Source organism: Lonchura striata, chromosome 4 (assembly GCF_050655825.1).
Source record: "Lonchura striata isolate lonStrDom1 chromosome 4, ASM5065582v1, whole genome shotgun sequence".
NCBI lineage: Eukaryota > Metazoa > Chordata > Aves > Passeriformes > Estrildidae > Lonchura > Lonchura striata.
In genome coordinates, this window is record NC_140706.1 from 31,078,297 (window position 1) to 31,106,240 (window position 27,944).

Below are 27,944 nucleotides of genomic sequence, written 5' to 3' on the forward strand. Positions count from 1 at the left end.
CTCTTTTTTTTTTATAATGATGCTACTTCTTCGGGATTTGATTTTTTAAAAAATATTTTTATTGCTTCTAGGAATTTTCTCCTAGAAAAACATTGCTTTGATATCACTATAGGTTTTTAGGTTTTTTTTTTTTTTTTTGGTGGGGGAGAATGAAATGGCTAAAATACTGTCTAATGCAGTAATAGCTGCTACTGGAAATTTCCACGTGTTCCTTGCAGAGCTTGATTGTGTCCAATAATAGTAAGTGTGAGTAATATACAATACACAATGTATTCATGGTGGTTTGATAATTCTGCTAGATTCCTCTTATTGGCTCTCTTGGGGATTCAGATTTCTTCTCATTTCTTTGAAGTTCAATAATCTCAGTGAACAAGGTTCTGTAGGAAGCACTAAAAGGTCACTATATAATAATGTGTTCTCAGTGAATAATTTTATGTATGAACAATGTGCTTATAAATTATAAAATACTAATGCAGTCATTTAATACTATAAACCCTAGTCCAAGTACTCTATATTTGTGCAATTAACTGAAATAGATGTGAGGTTGATTTGTAATTTGAAGCCATGTACAGCATGATTTTTAAACCTTAAATCTTGAATGGACTGTAATCAAATTTACATCAACATCTAAATTTTTATTATGAACTAGGGGCAACAGTGATTTCAAATAATCTTCCCTATTTGTAGAGACACAAACCCATGGCAGTCCTTACTTTTTTCCCCGCCATATAGCTAAGACTGTTTCTAGCCTTGTAGAGCCTATATTTGCTTTTTTGGGGGACTTCAACTTGCTAGATGTCCACTGGAAATACAGCACAGCAGAGAAGAGGCTATCTAGAAGGGTCCTGGAGAGTACAGAATGGCCTGGCACAGCTGGTAAGTGACCCAGGCATGGAGGTGCCCCACCAGTGGGTGCGGGATGTGAGCTGGCTGAGCAGGAGCCAGCTGTGTGCCCAGGTGGCCATGGCCACGGGATCCTGGCCTGTGTCAGTGACAGCGTGGCCAGCAGGACTAGGAGAGGGATTGTCCCCCTGTACTCAGCACCGGCGAGGCTGCTGCTTGAACCCTGTCTTTGGTTTTGGGCCACACACTGCAAGAAACATGGGGAGGGGCTGGAGCCAGTCCAGGGAAAGGCAACAGAGCTGGAGAAGGGCTGGGGTACAAGTCCTACAGGAGAGGCTGAAGGAACTGGGATTGTTTAGTCTGGAGAAAAGGAGGCTCAGGGACAACTTCGCTGCTCTCTGCAAGCACCTGAGAGATTGTAGTGAAGTGAAGGTGGATTTCTTCTTCCATGTCTCAAGGGAGAGGATAAGAGCAACTGGCCTTTAGCTGTGGAGGGGAGGTTCAGATTACATATTAGGGAAAAAATGCAAGGAATAAGTTGCCCAGGGAGTTAGTGGGTTCACCATCTCTGGAAATATTCAAAGACATCTGGGTGTGACACTTGGGGATACAGTTTAGGGGTTGTTATGGTGGTGCTGGGTTGATGATTGGACTAGTTGAATTTGGAGGTTTCTTCCAGCCTTGATGATTCTGTGATCTGGGTGAGTGAAAATAGGCTAGAATACACAGGATATTAATTGCAAAAAAAATTTATTTTGTTGTTCTTATTAAAAGGCATTGAAGTTATACTTCTGCAGTTTATGGTAAAAATCACAATTGCAATACTAATTAATTGCATGAACATTTGTTCAACAACAATTTTACTGTTGAGATATTGTAGAATTCAAGCATGAGAGGATACATTTCACAGTGAACCTGGCTGCTCTCATGCTTCATCTGTGGAGAGACTTTCCAAAATTCAGTTCCCTGGGGCAGAAGGGAAGTGGAGCAAGTCTCTCCCCATCATCCTATCAAAAGTGCATCAATTTCTCTGTCTGTCTCTCAAGGCTGTCATGGTCCTTCTGAAGGGCTGCACAGCACTCTGGGTTGTCTGCCACTCCTCCCAGCTTTGTGTTCACTGAGCTTGCTGAGGAGGCATCTGCCTCTTCATCCAAATCATTGATGGATAAGCTAAACAATACTTTGCTTTGTTCCTTTAATACTGGCCCTGCCTTTTACATCTTCTCACTTTTATATCTGTCCTAGAAAATCTCGTATAACTAAGTACTTTCTTATGCTGGAAGAATAAAGCTGGATGTATTTACTCATTTGTTTGACTGAGCAATTTGGCATAGATTTTTAATTCCTTGCAGACTTGCAAAAGACATTTTCAGGGACTGCCTTTAGAATGAAAAGTTTAACTACTGTTTTTCTCTCCCTTAAGTCTGAGTAAGGGTATTTGTTACCTTTTTCCTCACTCTGCTTGCCACATGTTGTTGGTAAAGGCATATATGGGTGAGGTTTATCTCCCAGAATAAAGGGGAAATTACTCTCCCTCAGAAGCAGCTGAGCAGAGTCAATAAAAGCAAGGACCAGCAAACAGGAAGGCATCAAGAAGAGAACTTGCAGCTACAGCAGGAATTGGGATGGCTGAGAAGAACAGAAAACACATCAGGCCTAAGAAATGAGAAGAAGCCCACAGGAGACCATCAAAGTATGGAACTGACAGAAATCAATTCTGGAAGAAAGAAGGTGCCATAGAAATACAAAAAATGCAGGGTGGAACTGGCTTGTTTTTATTGTTCTCTGTCTCACATTGTTTTCTTCACTGAGCTCACTGTAAGAAGGCTGATTGATCTGTTTTAAAGCTTTGACCATAGCAATAGCCTTCCACACCAAACTTACAGAAAGCAAGCTTGTTAAAATATATCTAAAAATACTGTAAAGAACTGAAACAGTCCTATTCCAGATACTGGAATTTATAAACAGAAAATTCACTTGGCCTTTCCTAAAATTTGAATTCAAGTCTATCAGGAAGTGACCATAATGCCGAGAAGTTCTACTATAGCCTATCAATGGTTTCAATTGGCACAAACAATTTCAATGAAAGATTTACAAGGAGATTTTTTTACCTTTTACCAAAATAATTAAATTCTGATTCATGAACTGACCAGTTTTACACAACACAAATTAAAGCTATTATTCAGATCTTTAGGGGAAGCTCTTCTGCTGTTAGTTTAAAAATACATTAATGTGCTAAAGCAGACATTTTTGTACTCATTCATGGAAAAGGCTAAAGTGTTTCTCTAAGGAGCTCAAGCTGTCTTTTAAAATTTTTGAAGAAATCTTTTCACCTGCAAAGCTAAATATCGATCTTTCTGAAACTAAAATAAGAAAATATACGTAGTTTTAGATGAGGTATGAAAGATGCTTTTTTCCCCCCACCTTTTTTTAAGCATTCAGTCACCTGTAGATTTTACAAAAATATTGTTTTAAAAATGAGGTGGTTATTCCCCAATAGAACAAAGTAAAGAAATGTGAACCTACTGTTCAGTGCTGTTTGAAGTTAAGGCTTCCTTGCCACCCATTCTTCTTCACAATAAACTTCGAGTCAGGTTTTGTAGCACAATATAAGTACATGGCATCTTTGACATACACTAATGCACAGAACTTCTACTCTTTTGGCATCCTTTCAACATAGACATACTTTTTATTAATATTCATTGAGGCTGTTATCCCACATTTCTTTGGGTTTCTTATTTTTAGTTTCATAAGTAGTAGTGTTGACTTCTGGTTTGCTAAATTTTGTTAAATAATGAATTATGTTGGCACACAGAAAGCTTGTGCCTAAAAAAAGATGAAGAACTGAGCAGTAAGGTTCAGAGGGAGAACTGGAAACGTTTTTACTGAATATTTAAAAGGATACTATCTTTAGCTGTCTATATATAGCTTTTCAGCTTGCTTAAAAGCTTTTTTTTTCTGTAAGATTCTTGATAGCATTTAAACAAAGATTGAAAGAAGTGTAAGAGAAAAAAATAGGCATTATAAAAGGAAAGGAGCTCCACAACTATTACATACATAACACTGTAAGATTATAATTGTGGTATAGTTTTCCAGATTTATTTTATTGTCATGTAGTGAACGGGCTCACATTTTTACACTGAAGGTATTGAACTTAATTTTACAAATTGTGTTTGGTTTCTCAAAGTGCTCAGTTAGGATATTTCTGAGTCATAACAAAAATCAATGGGTACAAATAATTCAGGTATCATAACACAGCTTTTAAATGCACCCACACTGAAATTACTATAATACAAAATCCAATACTTTTGACAGCAAGTGTAGATTTCAGCAGTTCAGTATTATTGTGCTGGACAGTCTTGTGCATCTTGTTAAGTAAGAACATTGAGTGATAAGTTCTGAAGACATATGTAGGTACTGAAAGTCAAAACCATTTATATATTTCTTGCATATTAGCTAGTGCCATAGACTCTTAGTTTTTTGACTGCATTCACTAATAAACAAGCAGTTTGGTCTTAAGCAACAAAAATATAAATTCTTTCTGAGAAATTCTACACCACTCTTCATGAAAGTAAAACCCAGAGAAAAGGCAAATAACTAAAACAAAATGGAGAAAAATAACAATTCAATAATGCAATGGCCCACTTATTTGGTCACTTACACTACTTCAACTTGTCAGTAGAGTTAGCTGAATCATTGTTTTATCCTTTTTTTTTTTTTTTTTTCTTTTCTTATGCCTACTTCTAAGGATTCAGTGGTTTGGCAAATTCATCTGTATGCTGAATTAGATATCTCTATGTAATGGAGCTCTCAATAAAGAACTTCATTTAATACTGTTAAGATAAAAAGCACAAATCCAAACCCCATTTTATTCTAATAAGCATTAAATGTAAAAGTCATGTGTTTTCTAATTAAATAATCAAGAGGATATTGAAAAATGTTTTACTTCAATATCAGTAGTTACTAAAGAGAAGAAGAATCCTTCAAGTTGACCTCACTTTCATGGTGTGGAAGTACCTGAAATATTCTATGATGTCAAAGGGTAATCATACTAACTATTGTTAGATAGTAATAATAGCATATTATAATAATGCTATAATAATAGCATCACTATTTGTCTAACAAGTTTTCTCTAAAATTATTACTGCTTGAAAATTTTATTCTATTCTGTATGAACTCTCATCATACAGGGAAAAATAAAAATAACCCCAAAGAAACAAGCAACAAATTAGATCTCCTTATTATGACTTCCAGAGATCTAGTCAACCCAGAGCCAACTTCTGTGAAAGATTCATCATTCCATCATTCAGACCAATAGTAAAAAATAGATTATTCAGTTGAAATTTAAGTGGAGGTATGTTAATTACCTTCAAGTATAATAGTGCATCCAGTTGCAGAATAATTAATTGATGCACATGAGCATCAGTACTTCTCAAATATACTGTAAAGGTATTGGCATGAATTTAGGAGAGCTTAGTCTTTTTGCCTGCAGTGAAGTGAGAGTGTCTAATTTAGACCGTTCAGAAAAAATACTGAAAAAAATTCATATCTTTATTTGTCTGAATTACAGGAAAAATTACTTAAGACTATTTTTAAAGTTCTGTAAAATCTATAGTCAGATTGTTCCTGTTGTTTTGTCTATTTTGACAGTTGCTTTTGTAATGAAGAAACTAAATTGTACAAAGATAAAAATCCCAGGGAGCCTTGGAATAAATGAAAATAATTTATGGTCTTTCAAATGTCACAAATGTTAAACTTTATCTTAAATTCTTTATAGACTGTTGCTACTAGCAATGCGGATAACATTAAAAAACTCAGAATTTTATTGGTTCTCATCTATTTTAGTTCTATGAGAGGACTAGAAGTTAGATCTTGAGTTAAAAAAAAAAAAAAGAACAAAAACAAGGGGGTTTAGGTGCAGATAAAGTGTATGTTTCCTGCAAATTTTTTGATACAAATTAAAATACAGATTTTACTTAAGGTAGTGCAACACCTTCATTCTTTCTCCTCCAATACAAAATTTCAACTGTACATTTCATCAGCAACATATTTTAAAATGCACATGTAATATAAGCAAACAAACATTACTTCTGAGTCAGGAAGCAGGAGCTGTGCAGGAGCTAAAATATTATGATTAATGAATGACGGCAATAATGAATAAACTACCTTCTTCCTTAATTTCATATATATTTCTTATATTATATTCCTATATTCCTATATTCCTATATTCCTATATTATATTCTTATATTTCTTATATTTATTCTTCTTTAATTATTCCTTAATTAATAAATTTCTTATAAACCCACCATATATCTAAATCCATTTTTTTTATAATACAAGGGGCAAAAATGTACCTTACCTCTAAGATTTTGACACATTTAAATTATAAGGGCTATAATTTAATTGCTTGCTGCAACAATCCAGAATATCTGCTCTAAGAATGTTATCTGCTTTGTTGTTTTGTCATATTTTGAATTTGCCTGAAACTCAGTGTAACCAGTTTAAGATCTAATTTATATTTCTTGCCCCATTTTTACTCCACTGTAGATAGTACAGAATCCTGATGCAGGTGTGGGTTCCCATCAAATTAGAAAAGAATGTGTTAAGTAAAGGTTTCTCCTGGCAGTCTGTGGACATATACAAGCAACAGAAAAAGGAGTGTAGTATAGGTGTCTAGTGTTGGGCTGGAGAGTATATTTTGGTCCAATAGTTGGAGCAAATTTCACAAAATTTTAAAATCTTTTTTACAGAAGAAAGGAACTGCACATCTTGGGGTCTTCACTTCCTTTTAATCCAGAGCTGTTTTCCCATACCCTGTTTCCTTGATTTGATTGTCCATCATGAAGAGGAATAGGCAAACAGTAGAGAAGATGGATATTAAGATTCTTCACCTTGCTGCCATGCATATGGAAGTTACACTTATTTGCCTATTTTTCAGTTTTCAGTGGTGATGTATTTCTGATGGCATAGGACAGCAAGAATTCTTGGTACCATCAGTTACTTTCATAAACAAACCCTTCTTTTCTAAGAAACTTGGGACAACAAAGAGGAGAGAAAAGGGAAAAATATGGGGGAGAAAGGCTTCTGCCAGAAATAAAATATTTTGGGGTGTAAGGCAGTGAGAAAAAACACAGTGATGGAATAAATATTAAAAGGAGTAAAAGGAAGACTAGAGAAATAGAGAATGGATAGAGGAGGGAAGAGTAAACGTATGTGTGTAACTCTATAAGTGGGGTTTTTTCTATAATGCTATTTCTGACTTTCTTGGCAGGTGTCTTACCACTGTTGATTTTAAGAGAAAGAACTGGGAAGACTATTTTATGAACTCATTTTAATAGCTTTGCTGTCTGCTGTCTACATTGGCTGAATGACCAGCTATACAGTAATTAATCATAACAGAAAGAAAATGGATTATTTTATCTTCTTGAGAATTTTTAAATTTCTTTTTCATCCCATGAAAAATTCTGGACAAATTCAACCACAAAACCCTGTTACATAAAAATGTGACTTTCAAAGAAATTCAGGAAAGTGATTTTGTGTTTGCAATGTTTTATGCAGTAGAGAAGCCTTTCCTGTCAGGCTCTCCCGTCAGTTTTGTGGTTGCAACTTCACTATCCTGTTTTCTCCCACTTGTTTTCTCAAAATACATATTAGGATTTGGAAGGCAATAGACTGCATCTTCACATTATTTAGTCTTGACAGATCTGTGAGATTTTAAATAGACACAAAACATAATTATATTTCATAAGCATCAATCTCTGCCCTATCCTATGTTCGAACTGTATTATTAGTTTTATTTATCTGAGCTCTGATATTACTGTGAATAGTATAATTTTTGTCTTTCCACATATTTCCAGTCCTTAGTGCAAATACAGTTGAAGGGAAGAAAAGTACTCTCACATTGACTCTGCTGTGATGCACTTCAGTTGCGTGATCCTCTGACATCAGCAGGATTGTTATTCTAATTGGTTTCATACAGCTTGCTGAACCTCAGTGTTCTGTAACATCTAGGCAATACCTTGTTGGAGAACAGGCTGTCCACAGGATTTTTTTTCCTCCCAAATAAATCATAGAAATTAGAGATAGAAAAGATCAAGCCAGAAGTGGTAATATAATTCCCTTCTGTAAAAGCGGATAAGTTATTCAGGCAAATCTATTTGATGTCTGAAATATTGTCATCCAGATAGAAGAAGCTGATGTTCAAAGGGGATATGTATTCTGACCTTGAAAAGATACCCACCCAGTGAACTGTGGAAAGAACAGTCCAGGTAGATACCAGAGCCAAAACCAAGGTCACAGAACTTGAGACAGTCACCAGTATGCCCTGGTTGAATAGCAGTATTCAGCCAGCCTGCCCCGGTTTCCAACTTTCACCTATAAGACGGCAGGATTTGTTGATTCACATCAGTGTCATTACAAGCCTACTTGATCTTTTATGTTAGGTCTTAGTTCACTCTTGGCTGGGTGAAAAGAGTCACTTTTATCTTATATTTCTATGTTTTAAAAGTATAAAACCCTATGACCATGCCAGTTTAATACTATCTTGTTACCCAGGTAAATAGATAGCTGTGATAAAATTTTAGAAGTTTCTGTAAAAGAATAGAAGTCTTATTTAATTTGATGCTGTTTCTAAAGCAAAATATCTTGGATATGGACCCACTATGTAGAATCTCAAAGCAAAATATTTCATGTCACTGACCACAAGACCCAAAATCTGACCACTTTTAGATTTTTTTTTAAGTTCAGTTTCCCAAGAGATTTTCAGTCAATGTTAACTCCTGTTTAGTCCTGTGTTAGGTGCCTAAGTAGGCAATGGTTGTCCAGGCCTTTTCTTTAGTGCAGCTTTCCTCAATGCTTTATATTTCATGTCAGGTAAATTAATCCAGTAGATAGTGCTGCTCTTCTTGACATACCCAGAAATACCTCAATCTTATCAGTACCGAGGTATTCAATATCCCTGCACCTCCTAAATCTGCCTAAATCTGTACATGCCTCTCATGTGAGAGGTCCAATATAAGGGATAATTTCAAAGCAGCCCTGGCATGTCATACAAAACTGCCACAGGCAAGGAACATCCCCAAGTCTGTAGGACTCATCCAGCATATGGATTCGATTCCCTTCTGTGCCTGAGAGTAAACTCACATCACTTTCCTCTCATAACTGAACCACTAAAAATAGCAGCAACAGATATTTTTAGACTGTGAGAAGGAGAGCAGGAGCTTTCTCACTCACATGTGTGCCATGGGATTACAGACAAAGATGGTAGGTGATAAAAGCACAGAAAATTGTATGCTGTTTGTCATATCAGTAAAAACACTTAATCTCATCTGCATACTCTTTGGCTACAGTAAACTTGGACCTGATACACAACCATTCCTTTGGTCTGAATACTACATAATTTGTCACTGCCATTTTCTGCCAATTGAACTTCCATGCGTCTGATTTTCTTGGCCAGAAGATGGCATAGGCATTTCAAATTTAATTGTTGCTGCAGCTTCACTGGAAGATTCTGTGTGATAATTAATCTAAATACAGTATAGCTTTTTCTTTTCTGAATACATCAGTAATCTTTCATTTATGCTGTACTGATTATGTAAATTTTTCTTCAACTTTCAGCACAGTGAAACAAAATATTACAATATAGATTATTCTGATATCTCTTTAACAAATCTATTCTTCAATATTTCTCTAATGTACTCTTAGGTAGTTCTCCAGCTGTCCAGACCCTGTAAGACTCAGAACCCTGAATATCTATTAACTGGAGTTAAATGTTGAGATTATTTAGGTCATTTCAGCATCTGAACTTACCTGACACTAAGTATTTCTACTTTAGTAAGATTGCAAATTAGTTTAAACCTCAAATATTTAATATTCTCCTCAGTGCTAACAAGTTACCTGCCTATCATCATTACCTGTATATGCAGTGGCAATGTCTTTAATTGCCCTCTTAGTTTCATTAGCATCCCTATGAGATGATAGAAGGTCTGAAAGTCCCTTCTATGATATGACAGAATTGTACATTGGAATAAGGCTTGATAAAAATGACAAAGTAATACAAGGTCTTTTCTCAGCTTAAAAGGAAAGAGAGGGGTTTTCTTACATATTCTTAAAGCTACAAGGTTGACTATGGGCTTTAAATATTTCACATTTCCCTGCATCATCACCTGCAGCATCAGGGTTAACTTGCTAATCAGAAGAAAACCCCACAGGCCCATCACACTATTCAAATTTAATGTGCACATGGACTTCTTGATTCAGGACAGGTTTATAAATAGTGCCTTTAGTTTAAAAATAGGCTTTTCAGATCTAGGGGAGTTGATATTATGATCTGTAAAGTGAATGAAGCTCCCAGGAGTAACTAGAGCTTATGTAATATTTATTCCTACATTTTTGCTCGCTGTTTTGTGCCATTTTGATGCTGAGCTGCAAGGACTGTTGGTTTCTTAGACATTTCAAATCTTTCTTCAGTGAAGCTAGGACTGCACACTTACTTGTCTAGGTAACCTTACTTGACTTTGGGATTTTTTCTAAGAAACCATGGTCATTGTCCCCACTTACAACTATTTTAATTTACCAATTTTTGTTGTGCATTATCTCTGTGAAAACCCAAACTGTGCTGCCAGGTACAACAACTATCCAGTATTAATTTAATGCTAGAAAGATTATGAACTGATCTTTTTTCTTGAAACTTTCTGACTGGTTAATCTCACAGGTAGAAGGAACACTGAGTAGAGCTCAGATCTGTTTCTGGATACACGTACAGAAAATTTTATTATATTTGTATTAGGTACTCACAAAAACTGATTTCACTCCTTGATTTTGTAGTTGTTTAAGATATTTTATAAGTGAAATATTGGTGGTAATGGAATAACATTCAGGGCAAAAATGGTCATGGAATATGAAACAAATCTAGCTTTAATATTTGTCATTGGGACACCATTTTGTGTATGGAAATATCCTTAAATAAGCACAGGCCTGACAAAATGCCTTTCTAAGGAAGAAGTTCATCTATCTGATGCTGCACCATTATGAGGTATCACATTTAAAGTTTCTGATGCTGCAGGCATTCACTGGTGAGCATCTATCATAGTCTTGTTTTCAGCTAGGAGCATAAACTCCCAAATTAACATCCTGAACAAGGGCTAGATTAATCAGAAAGATTTTATAATGCCAAAAAATAAAAGTAAGCTATCCTTGAAGAAAATTTGTAAAGTATTAGAATTATCAGAAACCAGTGCTTAAAAATGTAAATAATTTTTTTGTGCCATTAGATTTGTAAAAAATGTGTACATAACAAACTTGTATGATATGATACTTGTATGATATTTAAATAATATTTAATGTCTACAAAACATGATCAAAATTTATAGGAAAGCATCCTGTTAAAAAAAGGTAGTTATGAAACAATTGGAAATGACTGTTTATGTATCTGGCAATATCTTACAAGTGGTGAAAAGACAGTAAATAAGAATTACATAAATCCGATCATTAGAAACGAAGTTTCATCTTCTGAAAATTAACGGTGTTGGACCAATTACACTGTCCTCTTTCCTTAAAGATATACTTAGCAAGTAAACATTAGACTGTCTGAGACAGTGGCCACTGAAACAAAATCCTTTTATGTTACTTCAATGACAGCTGCACATATTGTTTAGTCTTACCTAAAAGATAAAGCAACTCCAGTTGGCATAAAGATAAAAAACCCTCACCTAAAATTGTTCCAACCTGAAGCAGAAATGGAAATGTGATGGTATGTGTTTCAAAATGCAACTGCAAGATGAAAACATGATGGCTTGTGGAAAGTATTTGTTGTAAGAAGGAAAAACTTGTTGTATCTAGGAAAAACTTTGAAAAAGGTAAATAGAATAATGACTTGGCAACCAATATTAAAAGGTATAGAAATAACTTGTGAAAAAAAGAAGAAAAAGTAGCCATACTGATGTTGCCAGAATATGAGCTCTTTTCTAAAATTCACTCAGATTTTCTGAGTACCAAATATCGTAGCTGGAATACCACTAATGCTTTAAAAGACTGGGGTTTTTTCCATACATAAGCTGTTTCCCTTTTTTACAGTAGATTATTTTCCCCAGGCTAAATATTTTAGAAGAGTAAGAGTACTTCACAGTCCTAACACTTGAGGAAAGGGCTTTGTAGACCACATCACCCTCAGTTCTCCTAAAATTGCCAGAAGAATTAGTAATTTTTGACCTTCTGGCAAAGTGTTCAGCCCTCCATTCTAACTCTATGGCAGGCATTCAGCACCACCTAGTCTATGTAACTTTAATCTTTTTCCATTAATATTTTGCATATATTTCAGTTGCTAGAAATTTCTGGTGACTTTCTAATTATCATTCAGGACATACTTAGCACTAAATCTAGGGAATAACAACCCTCACAGTAATTTGTATATGTTCTGCAAACACAAGTTGCTACTGATACAACTACATAATGTAGTTCTTATTGAGGCTCTTATATTCATTTTGATATCTTGGCAATCCCATAAGCATTTTTTCTTATAATCTGTCAGGGTCGAGATTTTTACACTCAGTTAATGTTGTATTGTGCTATTAGAAAAGTCAAGTTGTCTAGGAAAACACTTGTTTTCTGTTGCATTAATGCAGCCTTATATTCAGCAGGTAGATCTGATGTTGCTATGTGTTTGATGAGCAGAAAGGTTTCTTTTTCCATAAGGGTGGTGAAAATATTTAGTGGAACATTGCTTTAGACAGCATTGAAAAACATAACTTGCTCAAGCTGGTTACCAGTAGATTATCTTTCTTCCCACATACATCCACTGTACATTTGCTTAAATTTATTAAAGCTTATTTGGCTTATGTCAAAGTCAAGAAATTCAACCTCTGCCTTCTCAGTTCAGCCAGCTGATGTTAATGCATAATAATATATTCTTTATGTACACAAATCACATTTTTTCACAGTTACGTGATCTTACTCTCTAAAGAGAATGAATACTTTTTCTTCAAGGAAGAGTTATTCAAGATTTTGATTTTGTGGCCTTTTTGAAGGGTTCATTGTAGAGCTTCAGGTTTCATTTATAGCATTCTATTCAAACCCAACTCTGAAGATAAAAATTAACACTTTAATATACACATTTTTTTATGATACTCGCCTCTAAAATACCACTTATGCTACAAACATAAGAGTTTAATTTCACAATATGCTACTATAATATGAGAATTTCCTCAATTACCAATATTTTCCAGTAATAGTGGTACCTAAAGATAGGATCATGTTTTTAAGTTGTTTATTATATAACATATGAAAGCTCAGCTCCAGATTCAGCTTCAAGGTCTGAAAAAATGAACCCCAAAATATTCAACAATCATACTAACGCCAAATCTTTTTTTTACTTAAATTTTCTGTCTTAGCAAAACAATTTCCATGCTCATAACAAAAATTTATCTGAAGTCAAGTTTTAAAAGAACCCTTCCTGAAAGACAAATTAAAAGTCCTGTCTGCAAAAAGGTATCTGGTTTCCAAGCAGTTTCCACCCCCAGGACTTTACTCATTCAGCTGACATACTAATCATGAGCTGGCAGCCTGGGGCTTGATTTCCAAACTCATAATTCCTTTTTTTTTTTTTCCTTTAAGCTAGACTACTAGGATATCCTCCTATACTCCTGCTTGCCTGCAATTTTCACATGAAACAGCTTGTGTTTCCAAGACTTTCAGTTTGTCATTCTACAGCAGCCAGTTGAAAAAGCCTGGAACAACCATGGTATATAAGTTTATGAAAGCCTGAAATTTGGCTGATTCAGAGACAAGAGTACCTACTCTTCTTAAACTCATGCATTTCCAAAGTTAAAACTATTCAGAGAGAAATGTATATCCTCTATCACCCTTCAATACAACACCTTTTAAAGGGAAAAAATCCCTTTTAACTTTGTCCTTATCATTTGAGTAAAGTAGGTAAATGATTGCAATGTTAGCAAATTGTAATGGTGAGCAGCAGCAGAAGTTTTAGTGGATGGCAAAGAAAAAAATTTAGAATAGGAAGTCTCCAGCTAAGCAGAATGTTACTAAGAAAATATAAATAGAATTATTTTCAAATTCTATTTTAAAATTCTATTCTATTCTTATTACATTTTAATAAGTGTCTGGGGTTTATATGTTACCACCTAATCAATCCTGCAATATTCCGGACAGGGGAAAAAAAACCTGCAACACTACCTTTTAATTTACTTTCCACTTCTTGATTCATCAGATAAACTAAGAGCTTTCAGTTCCATACAGTCTCTTGTTCTTGTATCAGTTGCCACTATGTCAAAGATAAATTCTGAAAGCAGTGCTTTTTTTCCTGTGTCATCTTCTGCTTGAAGAAGCTGTGATGTTTATGCTGAAATGGTCTGGAATTCTGCCAAAGGCTTCAGGATAAGCATATTTCAGTCTGGCAGTGAATCCCCAGTCAAAGATAAAACAGCTACAGACACCATCACAAGAAAGTTATTTATAAATCCAGATACTAAATCAAGAAAAACTGGTGCAGCAGTCTTTTAATGGAGGCCATTTGTTCCAGGTGTCATTAGTATAAGTATCAAATGTGGTACTTTGTGCATGTATCAAAATGTAAACAACAGCATAGGTAGCATCCAGAGAAAGATAATTTCTGTTTTTCTCTGACAGTATTTGCAGGTTGAACATTTCTAACTGGGCATTTAAAGCCTGAGATTGGTAAGGGACTATGCATTTGAAGACATTTGAAATAATTTGTTAAAAAAGTAGTTTTGAGAATTTTAGCAGCTAAAACACCATATTGGTCCATAGATAGTTTTGTCTTTCCTACTAACCTGCTACTATCTGCTTATATTTTGCATGCTGAGAATAAATGCATAGAATAATTCACCAAGCCCATCTTGGATTAGCACTGAAACTGTACATAATCTGAAACTAATAATATATTTTATTACAGGTTGCAATAGAAGCTCGTATTTCATCTTCCATGAATAATCTCAAAACTACAAAGTAGAATATCAAATGTCTATGTATATATGCATTTATATACCTACAAACATGCATGTAAAGATAAAATTGAGAGCTTTCTGTACTTATGGGCATGAATAACTAAAGCTTTACATGTAATAGTTATCTTAAAAAAATTAATAAAAGTGACATCAATGTTTCTTGTGAGTCTCTTCTTAGAAATTAGAATGGTTGGGAGGTATTCAGATAGGTTATCATTTAAGCAACTAAAACCAGAAAATATAATCTCTTCTTAAAAAATGAATTCAAAACATGATGGATTCTGTTGTCTTTGAAGAATATAATATCCCTTTGTTTAAAAATGAATCAGCAGAATGTTCCATTGCCTAATTTTCCAGTTTAGAGGCAGAGAAAAATGGAGCATCAGTACTGTCTGGGAGCTGTCTAGGCCACTGCCCAGCATCTCTTTTTTTTACTGAAAAGCATGTCTTTAGGAAAAACAACTGCGTCTGTTTTCAAAATGACTCTTAGAAGTTAAGAATATTTGAATACTTGCTAGCAGTTTCAAAGAGAACAATGTAAAAGTCATACACAAGTCATGGAAGCTTGAAATATAAATGGGAGAAAAGATTTTAGTTTCAGGACTGAACAAGTTAAGGGCTAGTTAATGCAATGAAAGGAAGTTAAATAAAGAAGGTAAATTTGAGTTTGGAAATTTATTAGAAATAGTGTTTTTTGCTTATTTTTCAAGTGAGACTATTTAAAACCAAAACAAACCTTAAAGCTATGAATGTTTTAATTTGATATGGATTCTAAGTCTGTGTGATTGAAAGAATCCAAATAAATGGCATGATAAAAATAATAGGTCATGGTAGATAAAATAGTAGATAAAGACAGTTTAAAAAGGTAGCTTAACTTAAAGATGCAATTCTTGAAAGAAAACTAAAATTGAGTCTCTTATTTCTGATATATGACAATGAATTTTGAGCTAGGAAATATAAACTAATTACATTTAAAGTGTTCCACTGAGACTGCTCATTAATATAACTAGAGCAGAAATGACAGAAAAGAGCAAAAGAAAAACTAATACTTGCCTTTTTATATTTATTTTACAGGAAATGTGTTTGTTGTAAGCCTGGCAGTTGCCGACTTGATAGTAGCTATCTACCCTTATCCACTGGTCCTCACATCTGTGTTTCACAACGGATGGAAACTGGGATACCTACACTGCCAGATTAGTGGCTTCTTGATGGGCCTAAGTGTCATTGGATCAATCTTCAATATTACAGGCATCGCTATCAATCGGTACTGCTATATCTGCCACAGCCTCAAATATGACAAGCTGTACAGCGACAGGAATTCATTGTGCTATATTGTTCTCATATGGCTCCTAACATTTGTTGCTATCGTGCCCAACCTGTTTGTGGGATCGCTCCAGTATGACCCCAGGATTTACTCGTGTACGTTTGCACAGTCTGTGAGCTCAGCATACACTATAGCAGTTGTGTTTTTCCACTTCCTGCTTCCCATAGCCGTAGTTACTTTCTGTTACTTGCGAATATGGATCCTCGTTATCCAGGTAAGGCGAAGGGTTAAACCGGATAACAACCCTCGGCTGAAACCACACGACTTCAGAAACTTTGTAACCATGTTTGTGGTATTTGTACTGTTTGCAGTCTGCTGGGCTCCTTTGAACTTTATAGGCATTGCAGTGGCTGTCAACCCAAAAACTGTAATCCCTAGGATTCCAGAGTGGTTGTTTGTGTCCAGCTATTACATGGCATATTTCAACAGCTGCCTTAATGCTATAGTATATGGACTCCTGAACCAGAACTTCAGAAGAGAATACAAGAGAATTATTGTCAATTTTTGTACAGCAAAAGTTTTTTTCCAGGATAGTTCTAATGATGCAGGAGACAGAATGAGAAGCAAACCTTCTCCACTGATTACAAACAACAATCAAGTGAAGGTGGACTCTGTTTGAAAAAGGGAATTTTACTATTATCACTCAACAGCGTTCAACAAAATTGTCCATTTTATTAGACCACCTGTTAAATATTGTGAAATATACCTTCTACACTGAAAGCACTTTGATCAAATTCCTCTCATGGTGTTTGGAAGCTTGTTACAGAGCCTTGACATACAGAGCCTCTTATGCAATGGTATATCCCCTGTATAATGACATAGTGATATCCTTGAGGAAATAAAAAGTTATGAACGGCTTCCTTTTTTTTTTCTTAGATGGAGATAAGCACCTAGAAAGAGATTGAATCAGCAGTATCCATATTGCCTGGTTCAGTAAAACAAGTAATAAAACTATTCCTGCCACTTTCCACATGCTTTTTCTGTCCATGTTACAGTCCTGATTCTAAAACCTCTGAAAACTTATTTTAAAAAAATGAAATCAGGCCTTTATGAAATATATTATGAGAGGTGAAGTGAAAAATCAAGGTAACTGAAAATTCATTAGGATTTTTGGTAAGTACTTCTATCCATATTTCTTTGCTACTAACATAGACATGAATATAATTTTTTTGTATATTAAACCTCACCATCCCTCCTAGGAATGACATTCTCAATTGACTTCTTAATTTTAAAATAGCATTTAGGAGGAGAAACATGCCTGAATTATTATCTTCAAAGCTCCAAGGGCAGGACGATAAACAGCAAGGAAGGAAAAGAGCCATGATTCATCAGCTCAGGCCATTTCAGCATGAAAAAGGGGTGTAGGAGGGTTGGGAAGGGAAATATAAGTTACCATTATTTCTGAAGAGACTGTAACTCATGAAATCAGGAAGTGCCCCAGAGGAGTTTCTGAGGAAACACCTAGAAAAATAAGTGAGGAAGAACTGTTATATCTCACTTGTGTACAAGACAGAAGTTCTAAATCTCTGTGAGAAGAAGATTAATGCATCTAATAGGAGTGATAGTTGAATATGGAAGTTTTGTCTAGTTAGTGGAATCTTGAGCCCATGAAACACTGGGTAATAATATTATTACCCAGGGTGAGTATTTAACATCTTTCTGAAACTGACCTCCTGAGAATAACTTGAGGCTAGCAGTTGTTTTTTAGTCTGCCACTGATAAAATTTTCAAATTAATAATTAGGTATTTGCCTCAATTATGAACATAGTGTAATAACCTAGAACAATTAGATACCTTTAAATAACAGAAAAGAGAACATACTACTTATAACAGTAGTACAAAGAGGAACATGTGATTATCAGGACTTTCCACAGACAGCAGGGACCTCTTCAGTAAGGGGAAATACAGTGTGAAATGAGGAAGAATAGCAAGACAGGCTGTCTCCTGCAACAATGAATCTCTCTTTATAATGAAGTCCTCTGGCAGAGAAAAGCAATTCACAACGATAGGATTCACCTTCAAATTGACCTTAAAAAGAAAGAGCATTTAGTTCTGGAAAGAAGCTCCAATTGTCATACCTTTTAATGCTCAATTGTTTATACCTACAGTGACGTTCAAGTACACTTGAGCTTTTCCAAGCCAATTCCAACAATATCAGTGGGGAAAAGAGCTTCTGAATAGCCATGAGACTTTTGTTAATCTATGTTAAAATGTGAATTTTATTTAAACAATTATTTTAAAACATTATTTACTTTACTGGAGATTTTCTTGAGCTTATATGTATCAGAAAACAACTGTCATACTGTCATAGAGCTCCTTAAATTGCATATAGCCTGCATATCACAGCATTCCATCTTTCTTCAATCATAGATTAGAATACCCTTGGTTTACTAATGGACTAAAGGAAATCGATTCATATTTACTTGAAATCCCCACTGACACCTCATCATCTGACCAGTTTCTTACTCAAAAACAGGTGCCTCATGTCAAGTTGTCAATGGAACTAAATGAACAACATTAAAAAAGCTTGGATATGAACTAGCAAGTCAATGCATTGTTGAGGTGCTTGACTCATCTTTGTTTACATTTTCCAGTCAGAACCACTGTGTAAATAACCAGCTCTCTTCTACTGGGGTATCATCATATGATATGATACAACATGATTTACAGCATAAAATATATCACAGCTTTCTTCACTGTGAATTCATCCTTGGAGGATGCTTAGCTCTGTAATTTTATTGCTTTGTGTGTAGTGAATAGCAAGGGAGGCATGACCACCTTACAAGTAAATGAGTTTTTCATGCAAGCAAAAATATTCTTTAAATTCTTACAAAAATTGCCTTATTTAAAGCATATTTTCAATGAAAATAATGTCTTCTTATATATCTATGAAAGTAGCATAAAGACAGTTAAAGTAGCTTAATCATTAGTAAGTTTAGAATTCTAAACGACCTCTCACTTTCCATTTCCTACAGAAAATGTACATCTGTATCATGTCTACCCATTTATGAGCTGGTTCAAGATACTGTATCCAATATGTGGGTTATCTGAGGAATTAAAGTCCCCTTCAAGTGCTAAAATATATTTTTGATGATAATTAAAATGGTTTGCTATATACAACAGAACATATTATACCAAAGGTATATATTTTATGAATGGGCCTGTAATAAAAATGGAGAGCATTTTTCAGATCTGTATTTTGAAATATTTGTATTAAATCAAAATCATAGAAATGCGCATGTTGGTGATGTTATGAGCTGCTAAATATAGCAATAATTTTAAGAAATTTATCTCTTGTTCTTCTTTGGGTGGAAAGTTGATAATTTTGCTTAAATTACTATGGGTGAAATCTTTGGATAATACCTGCTGCCCTCTTGAAATTACTTTTGCATTTACTGCCATTCTGAAGTATGTTTTAGGTAAGGATTGCAAAACTGGTCATTGCAAAAGTAGGAGAATAATGACTGATGCTTAACTCTGCAGCAATGGTTACTTTTAATTTCAGTCTATTGTTTCCAAAGACTCAAAGTGATTTGTGCAAGACAATCAGCAGCCTTGCCAGCTGTTCACTGACAATGAGCATGACAGTGTAAGTCAGCCCGTCACAAGATCTGACTCTTTATGGTCAACATAAAGATGACTGGTGAAAATAATAATTATTTCTGTCCATTCTAAGGAGACACAGTTTGAAACATCTGGGATTACTTGCTTCTGTGAAAGTGGATGAGCCATGGTATGCTTTCTTATAGTCCAAGTCATTAAGTTTTCTCCAGTATGAAAGGTTAGCATAGCACAATTGCATTATTAAGAGTTCTGTCTGGGTGATTTATCTAGTGTACTTATCCTATAGCAGTCATCAGCCCTGGATAGATTTATTCCTAAAATGCTAGTCTTACTCTGCAGCATCTGAAAATGCCCATCCCTTTCCTACTTCCCTTGCATTTCTGATCTGAGCCCCAGTGAAGCCAAAGGACCTCTGTGAAGGAGCAGTGAAACACCCCTGTCCCCCTCCCTGTATGCAACACACTTACAGCCTTATTGAATGCTACCTATTCCTGCAAGAGTTCCTTTCCTATATCACAATCTTGATTATGTTGACAATCTGAGTATGATCTTATCAGCACACCTTGAACCCATACAGATAGATTGTTTTATTGGTGGTCATCTGCATCGCAAACTTAATGTTTACAAAGAAGCTTGGCATTATTAAATATTTACCAGCAAAGAGAATCATAATGAATATATTAATATCAAACAGGGTATATATTTAAACTGTAGCTGTATGCAACAATGTAGTTTCATTTGGAGTAGCTTTGCACTTTTCTCTTTGCACATTTTCTTCTATCACTAGGCTAGTGCAAGTGCATAGATATGAAACAAGTATATGTTATTTCAATAGACACAATATGTAGCAATGATTTTACTTATTTTTCTTCTAATTTGTTTTAGAAGGCAGGTATATGAATTATCCATAATAAAGAGACTATCATGAACAATCCGTATCAGTGTATAGTGCATTCCTATATAATCGTCACATCTTTGTCTTCTTTTTGACCACTATTGAAATGTTATCGTGTTAGATCTCATTAATTATGATATACTGAAGGGAACTGTAATTTACCTTACATGGCACAGAAAAAAACATCATTAAAAATCCTTAAAATGTAATACACAAGTACATCAATCTATGTGGTCATACAATTTGAAATAAATTTCAAAAACTCCTTTTATTTGAACAATCTGTTCATAAACTCTAGTGATGTTATTCTTTAATTATTTTCTAATAAATGCACTTTCTAAGTATAATTAAAGTGGTTTATGAATAATTAAGAACTACAAATGTCTGTCATTTTGTCACTGACGCTTGGGAAATCACACATGCTAAAGCCGACTTTCTTAGCAGAAAAAATATACAAGTAGTGGCCTGGCTTATAGCCCATGTACTGTTTCTCAAATTTTTGCCTGTAATAAGAATTCCATTATGTGGTTTTATGAATCTACTTATTAAAAATATTATTCCTACCTCAAATACGTGTCTGAGAGATTGCAATGTGTATATGGTGGAAAAGACTCACAGTATAATTCAATATCCTTCGATATATTCAGTTTTTAATATAAACAAAAATAAATTCAGCAGAGAAGTTCATATATTAATAATGGTTATAGAAAATATTTTCCCAATTGAATGAAATACTCATCACTCACACTATCCCAGCTACCAAACACTGACCGAAGTAAACACATTTTGAGAACCATGTTATTCATAAAAGTATATACATTATTCCAAAAGATTATCCAAAATTATACCCAAATAGCCTTTGAGACACAGCGTCTGTTTCATCTCACATAAACCAATACAGTTTCACTGATTCCTGTCATCTGAGAATTTTGGTATATTTGAGTTAATAAATCTAAAAACTAGCTATTTTACTCTATTACACAAACAATATATACTTTATTTCTGTCAGATGTCCAGGTTGTAGGAGAATGTGAATCTGCCTGCTAATGATCTGCAAAATTCACCTCATCCAGCAAACCAAAAAATGATTTGTCATTTTTATAAATAAATATAAAAAATCCAGAAGTCTTAGCTTCAGTCTTAATTGTATAAATAGCAATATTTAGCAGAAAATTATAACAAACTTAAGAGATTTAGAGACATGAAGTCTACTTGCCATTATTCTTTTTGCTTATATTGTATGTGTGCACACGGATTTCATTTAATCACACCAAGAATTTTACTTTGCACATTTGTTTCAAGATTCTAAAATATGTACAAATATTCAGCTAGTTTATAAAAGTCAGAGAAATACAATTATATTATCAGGTGTATGTCTCAAACCAGAATATTTTTCCATACAACTTAGGCTGTGAATTGTTCTACCATAGAGCACTGCCTACATGAACCCAAAGAAACAATTGCACTGATTCACAGAAAGAAGATTCTGTTTACTTTTTAATCATACAATATCAGATGCTTAAAAAATAACATGGAAAAACATCATTAAGCCCTTTGTGATAGTTTTTAAAGTTACATAAAAATATTGTGTAGGTCTGTGGACTACATATACATGCTTTATAAACCTTAAGTCATGTAAAAATATATGTTCTCCAAACATTATATTCAAGTTTCAAAATGTTTACATGCATAATAAAGAAACACTGCGGCTACAGGCACATTAAACCAGCTATAGATTACTTAGATCCCCAAACTTCTGTTTCAGACTGGCTGAATAGCTAATATGCCAATAATTTGCTCACTCTGTTCTAGTCTTTCCTGATAGTTTATTAATATGTAATATCTCTCTTACCAGAAACTTCACCTAGCTTGAAAGCAGAAATATTGTTTCATTAATATTTATGTTTATACCTGTCATCTCTCCCAACCAATTTTGTTGTTGATGTAATTTTTTCAGAACAACTGTTAGAAATACATCTCCTTCCAAAAATAATCCCTTCTCATCTCAATCCCAAATATCATGTTTTCCTTCCTTGGCTCTGACCATACTATCAGCATGGCTGTCCCTTTTCTACCTGTTCATACCAGTGAACATATGCTATTGTGCTCTTGACTCCAAAATGTCCCTGTCCTATTGTGATCTGTTATGACCACTTGTGTTTTTTAACAGTAGTTTGATATCAATTAAATACTATTTTACAGACAAATGACATACAATAATTTTAGTACTAGTCACTCTGAAAAATCCCTGATCTAATACAAGCAAACAATTTTACAGCATGAACCCCCAAGGGGTTCTATTCTTTAAATATAAACTTTGATTTATAACCTTTATATTAATTGTTTTTCTTTTAAGTGCTCATTAATCCCATTTATCCCTTATCTTTTTCTGCACATGTCAAGAACGCAATTTATGAGCTGAGGGAGGAATTAAATACCTGCTAGAATAAGGGTTGCACTTGAAGTCTCCTATGGGCTATGTCAGAAATGGAAATCAAATTGTGAATAGACAACATTAAGTATTGAAGCATTTGACAATAACTGTCTGTTCCCAAAGTTTTTAAAGAAAGAAAATAGACCTTGTTTCAAGAGGAGCTCAGCAAGAAAGAATAGTTAGTTAGAAATCACCCCTGATGTTACCATCAAAAGACTGTTAGGGGAAAAAGGGAGCCTGTCTTATAAATAAATCAAGATTTTACTTTTAGTCTAACTAATGTTTTATTGGCCTATTTAAAAAGTGAAAGTTATTCCTAGTTCAGTTACAATTAAATTAAAGCTTGAATTAAATTTTTAAATTAAAGCTTAAATTAAATTAAACCATTTCAATATTGTAGAAAATATTTATTTATTACAAGATTCAAGTCATTTAAATGACTATATGTGAAGTATAGTTTTATACATAGAATCTGACACCAAGCCCTTCTTCCTCTTTTAACACTCACCCTTTCTCAGTACTTCTGAATTCTTGTGATGCTCCTATTTGCTGAGATGATGAAGCCATAAAGAAACTGTAAAACTGTAAAATTATAAAGCCACCAAAAACCTCCAAGCCTGAAGGAAAGGACCAACATGGGTGCAGTTTCTGTTTGTGTAGATTTGTTTATAACATTCTTCTCTTTTGATTCTTAACAGCATATTTGACAGGAGTATTGGAGCTGTCACTCCTTCATCCTATGGGAAACAGCATGAGAAACACAACAGCCCATAGTGGAAAATCTTATGTTCATTGGGAATTTTTTTGTCATGGGAGGTCCATGAAACATGGACACAGAAGATAGGTGTTTTGTTATCCCAAACAGACTTGATGGTCTGTTAGACAGATGTCTGCAGTGAGCTGGGACAGGCAGTCAGACTGATCTTAAACAGGACTCTCCTACTTCCTTCTGAAATAGTTTCAGAATTACACCTTCTAGGCAGAACTTGCATATGATTCACATAGTCCTAGAATGCTGATGTCCAGAAAAGCAGTAATCAAAAGATACAATCTTATGTAACATTTTTATTGAAATTTGAAATAAAATATGGTGAAGCTTCTAGTATAGCTTTCAAAAAATAATTTTTCATGCTCTTCTTACTTAGGCTATTGCTGGCAGGTAAAAACCAATACCCTAATTTTAAAAAAGCAAAAAAAAAAAAAAAAAAAACCAACAAAACAAACTCATTGTTTTTTCATAGATAAGTATGTATACTCAGGAAGACAAGCCAAGAGACTGTTGAATGTTCTCCTGAATAACTGCAGTGCAGGGTCACATTGAAAGCTGAATATTAGGTAGTGCCAACTCATCATCTAATCATCAATAAGGGCAGGATGATGCCAGTGTGGGCAGATGGAATGAAAAACATTCCATTAATTGTGAAAATACATAAATAAGGAAATTAGGAGTACTGTCTGTAGCCACATGAAAGCATTCTTAAAAATGGGGTTTAGTTTCAGCCTCATCAGTTACTTTACTTTTTAGTTTCATTCTTCAGCACCACAACTTTTGGGCAGTGCTCCATGATGCTGGTTATCATCTGCTTATGACATTCTTGGTTTCAGTTCTTCTTCTATTTTGAAAAAAAAGGCATTCGAGGAGAACCCTGATAATACATTCCAAATATGTTTGGATACAGCTGCACATACATAATTGTAGGCAGCTATGAAAATTAAGATTGCATTCAGTAGGAAATGTAACAGTCATAGGGAATGACTAAAGCCTTTGAAAATCATATGTATTACATTTGTTTTGTCAACACCAAATGTCAACAAAGTAAGCTATACTGAACCATTGGATTTACATTTCCCTTTTTATCCTACCTTTTTATTTCATTTCATTTAATTATCATGTTTTCTAGGTGGTGGTGGAGATGCCAACAGAAAATTAGGGAGTTCACTCTACACATCTGGGTGTGTGTGATTGAATGATTACTCTCTTCTAAATCCCCCTGCAGTGGGTCTTCCTTCTCTTTTAGCCTGATTTTCTGTGTTTATCTCTGCCAGCTCTAGATCACCACAGTGGCTACTCTGCAGCAGAGCAAACTTCCCACTCCAGGGCACACCTCCTGATGTGATGCTTACCTGTGCTGGGCTTGGCACTGGCAGCAGCACCACACACAAGTACTGCAAGAGGGTAACATCTCCTAATGGTTTTGCTGGTGTTTATGAAGATGTAGTGGGAATGGACCACAGTGGTAAAAGCCATTACTGCTTCATTTTACTGCCCACTAGTCCTTAATTTTTCCTCCCTAGACAACAAAGAGCACAGTTGCTAATACCAGGGATCAAAGTATTTATGGATTTTCTGTGTGTGTGAGAATGAATGGCTCATTGAGTTGTGACAGTAGAGTCTGTAAAGTTTTTTCTTAATTTCAAAGCTTGCAGCAACAGAAGGTGAATTGAATTGGCAATATCTTATTTTTAACTTTTAGACATTGTAAAATAGAATTCTATGAGTTTGCTGCTTCTGAAAAAAACAAGTATTTTAACTTGTGATAAAATGAAATAGAATGTAAGTAACATATTAAAACAACACCACTACTTTTATTAAATTTTTTTCTCTCACATTTATGTCAGCATGTCTTGCAGGTAAGAAGAGTGTGAATTGGCTGGTGTTTGAACAGGACATCTGAACTTTTGAAGTGAATTTTATGCAGTCGTGATAGTCAATACTAGTTCAATTTTATTATGGAAAATTGAAGGACATTGTGATCTCATTTAGATGAAATGCATCATCAGGACACCACTGTTTGTCTTTTTTTAAAGGACACAGATCTTATCTGAAAAAAGATAAATTTTGTTCAAATTTAAGACTGACTTATTATGTTCTTTCTGCTTAAATGCCCCTTCTCTGTTTTAGACCTAGTCCAGTATATTTTTTGTTTCATATCCTAAAGTTTGTCTAATATTGATATGCATTGCTACTCCATGGCAACCGGAATTATACTCCCAGTGTGCTTATACTTCTGTAATAAATGACAGAGGCAGCACAAACCAGTTCCTTTAACCAGCCATCAAACACATGTATGCTTTACTTGCAAATAATATGGGATAAATTCTCCCCACTCAAGTCCACACCATGAATTTGGTTTTCTTTCTGGAATAAGAGTGAGACATTCAGAATTAAAAGAAATACACTGAAGTTGTTTCATGGATCACATGGAAAGTTGGCATTGCCAGCCTTAATCCTTCACAAACCATGAATCAAGCACACAAAAACCTGAGAATGGCATTAAATAAAAAGGTGATTTCAAATAATAATAATAAAGTACTTTAATTTGCCTTCAATTTTGTGTCTTAAAAATGCAACTGTATTCAGATTTTTGATTCTTCTTTAAAATAAAGACTTTTCAAGATAAGAGAGATATTCCCCTGTAACTCTAAATGGAAAGCACCAAATATCATAATTATGAGGAAATTAGAAAGTGAATAGTAAGATACATATTTGAAAACCAGCAAAAGCAGTCTCCATATAATGCTCCCAGGCTCAACAGCACAAGGAGCTTCAATAAGCTTCAGTGTTCCTCTATAACTTGAAAGCAAAAATAGCTTGTGAATAGTTGGGAGGATAAATCACCCAACCATTATTTAACACCTCCACTCTGTCAGTCTTTTCCTCTATTATTTGCAAGTAATCCTAGGTAGGATCAGGCAGTGTGAAGAAAGCACAGTAAATGAACTGCATGTATAATATCTTTACTGAAATTATTATTGCTATTCAGTACTAAGAAAAATTTGTTTATTAAAATAAACTAAAAAAAAATTAATGCTACTACTGAAATGGTGACCTCAGAATCAGGTTGCATATTCCAAAAATATATTTTCATAAAAAATAAATACAGAAGCTAATTCTTCCAAATATTCAGGGCTTATTTTTTTTTCCTGTTAGATAATTTTCTAATCCTTTTTTTCCCCACCCTCAAAGTTTTTAATGCTTAAAATAGAGACAATTGTACAACAAAATTCACTCATTTTGATTATTGTTCCTATAAGGCTTTCAGGGCATCATGAGTGCATGCCAGCTGGAAGACCTGGAGGAAAGGCTTCAGTTTAGCTGGTTTATCCATCACTTCCAACAGGTGAATATCTGGATGAGCAAGTACTGATGAATACATGCACTCCTTTGGTGCCTATCTGTACAACCTTTTCTACAAATCTAGAGCAGCTAGGGACAGCTGGCTAAATTCCATTTTAGGAAGGATTTATTGCAGGTCAAACCCAGAGGTCTGACTGCAGAAGTATGAGTGTACTTCAGGACTCCACATGGCAACAGTCTTTAGTGGCAACCAGCAGAGAAGAAGTATGTGCCAGTAGAATAAGCTAATCTTGTGGATTTGGTTTAATAACATCATTCAGGATTTTACAGCAGCATACAACTCTTGATAATTCTATCTGTACTTACCTAACCATTTCAGAATTAGGAATTATTTTGAAAAGTTTCAGTATTTTGATTGCCTTTAAATTGTCTCCAGATTATTGGCTTAAAAATTAAAACCAAATTAACCTAATAATGCACAGTCATTTCAAATATGCATAAAAATAATTAGCTAAATTTTGCAATCCTAAAAAACCCCACATTTAAAAAAATAGCTTTAAAAATAGAGGAACTGAAGCAAGAATTCAAAACAAAATAAACCAAAGTCAGGATGCCTTAATGAATAAAAAATTATAATTTTGATCAGTCTGGTTTTGACAAGGCTTAATTCTGCTATGGAGGCAGTGTAACCTGCTTAAGATATAAAATTTTGGGTTAATTTTTGAGAATTAAGATGTAGCTACCTTTGTTCATGAGCCAACATAATTTTTTCCTAGCCTTAAGCAAACTCTCAGATAATTTTCTTAGCCCTTTTATTTTTCTTTTA

General features: G+C 34.4%; 1 protein-coding gene across 1 annotated transcript in view; it reads left to right on the plus strand.

The window, feature by feature from the left end:
* MTNR1A (melatonin receptor 1A) overlaps positions 1–16,766 on the plus strand; it is a 50,566-nt gene extending 33,800 nt beyond the window's left edge. The window contains exon 2 of the mRNA XM_021538652.4: positions 15,898–16,766. Within this exon, the coding sequence (XP_021394327.3) occupies positions 15,898–16,766 (869 nt within the window). The remainder of the gene's footprint in view (positions 1–15,897) is intronic.
* Positions 16,767–27,944: the final 11,178 nt, after the last annotated feature.